The following is a 4,479-nucleotide window of genomic DNA, read 5'->3' on the forward strand; positions in this document are numbered from 1 at the left end:
GCTAGGACCTTTCCTTGATTAATTCCAAGTCTGTGAAATGAATTGCCACCACCATTGAGATTAAGGGGATAGTTAATAATGTACAGACTGGGGGATTTTCACACTGTTTCTCCTGTGTGCTAGAAAATTCCCACAGCCTCAACCAATAGGAATCTGAAATGTGTATTCAGTGACATCCCTGGTCACTAAGTAAAGCAGTGCTCTGACATTTCTTTAGCCCTTGTTTTTCCCTGTAGGAGTGTCTGGGAATGTCCGGTTTGACCAGTATTCAGATTAGGGGAAGAGCTTTTCCTCCGAGAGAATTTTGCAAGGCTATAAAGCCTGGAACAAAACTCGAACCTCTTGTCTCTTGGATTTTCGTCCCACTAGGGCCCTCACTGCTAGGGAGGTACTCAGACCTAATGTCTTAGAGGCCTTTTACAAAGGCGCACTGAAAAAATGGCCTGCGGTCGTGTAGACATGTTTTGGACACACGCAGAATCATTTTTCAGCGCACCTGTAAAAAATGCCTTTATGAAAATTGCCACGCATCCATTTTGGGTCTGAGACCTTACCACCAGCCATTGATGTAGAGGTAAGGTCTCACGCGGTAACCGGGCGGTAATGGCCTACATGCGTAAAATGCTGATTGCCACCCGATTGCCAGAAAATAAATATATTTTCCGATGCGCGTAGGGACGAGCGTCAAAATGAAATTACCACAAGGGCCATGTGGTAGCCTGGCAGTAACTCAAAATTGACGCGTGTTGGGCGCTCATAGGCACCCTACACAGCGTAAATGGGCCATTCAAGAAGCAGAAGCAGCACAGCAAATTATTAGCTGGGGTCTACTTCACTGTGAACCTTAAAAATAGCTAACAAGGAAAACGAAGGCTGTCAGGTTCCAGTCATCACACAAATACAGTCCTGTAGTCTGGGTAAGCCAGAGGCATCAGGGATATCTATACTCACTTAATTGGAGGTGCAGAAGGAATAAGCTGCTTTATTTTTAAATCTTGCTGGCTTGGTATCTAGCTAAGTATTTCACTCAAAGCTGAGGAAAGAAGCCCTCACACACCACCTATCAGTGCCCTGGCAGATCCCAGAGGACACCAACTATTCTCCAGCCATCAGGAGACCCACCATCTACACAGTCCCAGATGCAAGAGAGATCATCAAAGTCATGTGAGTTGGTTCCCTTATTATAAATCAGCACTGCTACTAAAAGATAATAATTGTGGATATGAACTGTGGACAACACTCAAAGTTTGCTGTGGAGTTAAGGAGATTGTCTGCATGGAGGAGTTGAAGTTTCTGTACCTGTAAATAGGTTTATTGCCTGCCTGCTAAAGAACTGCCTGTTTAATTTTGATCTAAAGAGACTCAGTTAATAACAAGAGGTTCAGAGCACATCTAGAATGTGGCCTCAGTTATTTAAGAAGGAGAGCGTGTGACATGTGTGTGATTTCTCCAGGTAGCAGAAAAAGGCCTGTAGTCTCCAGCCCCGCTCATGCCCTAGAAAACAATTATGATGTACCTGACCCCCTCTCAAGCACCTAAGAGAACACTAGGTGACTGCCAGGACTTACAATAACGTGCAGAAAAAGTTTCCCTTTACTGTACCTTAGTTTATTATGGGAGTTATTAACCTGTTGTATCTCAGTTCCGCAGATTACTGACTCCTGCAGTACACGAAGAATGCAACTTGTGATCACAACCCAATGCTCCTATGGACCATTCTTCAAAGGACTGGTGCTGAGCTTGGCGCCTCCTACCCCCCCCCCCCCCCAAATAAACCCCAATATCCTCCCACGAGATCCCCAAAGTACAGCTTTCACTCGAGACCCCCCCCCAGGCCTATATATTTCAATATCTAGTGACCTTTGAGGGTCTGGGGCAGTCACTCTTGCCCCTACTAGGTTCAAAATGACACCTGTGACCTCCTAGCAGTAGTACTACAAGACTACCACTAGGGTCACCCTGCCTTATACCCTTATATGGTAGCTTGATCCCTAGCAGTAGTGCCAGTAGGAGTGATGGGCACAATTTTGAAACCAATGTCAACACTTCTGTCCCAGAACCTTCTAGGCCACCAAAGTTTGAAAGAGATAAGCCTGGGGAGGGGGGGGCGGGGAAGACAGCAAGATTCTACTCCGACTACTTTATGATGCTGCCCAGTTATCCTATGTAAAAAAAATAATGCCAGTTTTTAGCTTCCATTACTTTTCCTGGAATAATGTAGCTTCGGTGTTCAACACAAGCTGTGTTATTTGATTTACATAATAAGGTGTTTTGCATATATTTTGATTTGCATCTCATTATGTTTCCTGCAGTAGCCTAAACATAGTCATAAAATGTGCATTATTGCCGTTTACCATGAATCAAGAGGCAAATAAACAATAAAGCTTAAACCAGCTTAATAACTACCCCCCTTTCTAATAATTTGAATGAATTTAGGAAAGCTTTAAAAACACCTATTCTAATTAATTTGAGATGTGGTGAAGATATAGAGTTTGCTTGATTAGGTATTAAAATTTTGTGTCCTAGTCCTAGATATTATATTTATTTATTTGTTACATTTGTATCCCACATTTTCCCCACCTATTTGCAGGCTCTTAATGATACCAATTTAATTTTTATTATTGTGGTGCCTGTATTTGTTTGAGTATTACTTATGATGTTATAGATACCATCAATAAAAGTACAACCACAGTTCTCCAAACTAATACAACATGGGAGGATGGGCTAAATAATAAAATAAATGACAAGAATAAAGGGCAAGTGTGGGAAGCCTGGCTATATACATATCAGTCTGATGACTGCAGACATGAATAGCATAACCAATATACAACATAACACACAGAGTCCGAATCTGGAATGATAAATATGCCCCAAAACCACATCATGAACACATAAATTATATAATACTATACCTACACAGGATCATCCATGCTTATATGTATAAACAATTCATCTATCTCTTTCCTCTTCTAACATATATATATTTCCAGACCTGGATAAATCCCAGGAGCTAGGTCACCTGGTCTAAAATTCAAAAAGTGAAAAAACAAGCAATAACAACAAAAAAGGCTAAAAAAAAAGAGCAAAATAAAAAATAAGGATGCTTTTACTAAGCTGTGGTAAAAGGTGGCCTTAGCATTCCCTTAAGCTGTTTTTTTTTCTGTGCGCTAAGGCCATTTTTACTGCAGCAGTAAAATGGCTGACTTTCCATTTTTTAAAGTAATGGCCATATGCTACTTTTTCCATTAGCATATGAGGAAGCCAAGGAAGTAGTGAAACCAACAAGACGTATCCAATAAACCACATGGAGGACAAGTGCTATCAAACTGGATTTATTTTGAAAAGGTCAAAGAAGACAACACAGCACCTTGTTTTGGCCAAGATGCCTGCCTTAGGAGTCTAAAACACATAAACTAATACCATTTTAGTCCATAAAGATAAAAAGGAAGATGATAACATATAAACCCATATAAAAAAAATAATATAAATATCCACCTTTGAATAAATAAGGTAAAAAAATAACTTAAAAATAAATACATAAATATCATCATATGCCAATCCTATATAATAATTCTCACCTCCAATGTTCTAAAGTAGCTGCCTGTGTCCATGGCGCCTGGAGTTGCTGAGCTAGGCTCCGTAGCCAGGCTGACGTCACTCACAGCTGATTCCAAGGCAGGGGGAGGAGTAGGGAAACCTGCGGAGCAACTTGCTCCGCGTGTTTCCCTACTCCTCCCCCTGCCTTGGAATCAGCTGTGAGTGCGCCGCTCACTGCCACTTGCCCCCCCCCGACACATCAAACAAATATTTGTGGGTGGCAAGGGGGTTTGATGTGCGGGGGGGGGGGGGGGGGAGGGTCGCTGGACATGGGTGGCTGCAGGGGGGGCAGGGGAGGTGGTCCTGAGACCAATGAGGTGGGGGTGGGGAGGGGGGCACTGTAGAGGGGGTGGGGCACACACTCACTCACTGTCTCTCACATACACTCTCTGACACACTCTCTATCACACTCATCTCTGTCATACACACATGGTCTCACACACAGACACTGTCTCTCTCTCTCTCTCACACACACACACACTCTGTCTCTCTCTCATTCTCTCTCTGACACACACACTCCATCTCTCACACACACTGTCTCTCAAACATACACACTCCGAGGAAAACCTTGCTAGCGCCCGTTTTATTTGTGTCAGAAACGGGCCTTTTTTACTAGTATATAAATAATTGAGCATCCATTAGCTGAGTGATTAAGGAGCTCATTTTCAAAACAGAAAAATGTCCAATGAGTGGCATAAATCTGCATTTAGATGTTTTTCTCACAAAAACATCAAAATTGATATTTTCAAAAACAATTTTTGGATGTTTTTCTATGACGTCCATCAGAAGTGCATTCAAATCACAAGAGGGCATGTCAGGAGTGTGTTAAAGGCGGGATCTGGGTGTTCCTAACACTTGGACGTTTTTCAACCATAATGGAAC

The 4,479-nt window shown here is 42.3% G+C and overlaps 1 protein-coding gene across 1 annotated transcript in view; it reads left to right on the top strand.

Moving 5' to 3' along the window:
- Positions 1-1,139: 1,139 nt before the first annotated feature.
- Positions 1,140-4,479, top strand: part of LOC115457779 (protein diaphanous homolog 1-like) — a 71,938-nt gene continuing 68,598 nt past the window's right edge. Inside the window, exon 1 of the mRNA XM_030187407.1 lies at positions 1,140-1,164. Coding sequence (XP_030043267.1) covers positions 1,140-1,164 — 25 coding nt within the window. The remainder of the gene's footprint in view (positions 1,165-4,479) is intronic.

Source organism: Microcaecilia unicolor, chromosome 1 (assembly GCF_901765095.1).
Source record: "Microcaecilia unicolor chromosome 1, aMicUni1.1, whole genome shotgun sequence".
NCBI classification, from domain to species: Eukaryota; Metazoa; Chordata; class Amphibia; order Gymnophiona; family Siphonopidae; genus Microcaecilia; species Microcaecilia unicolor.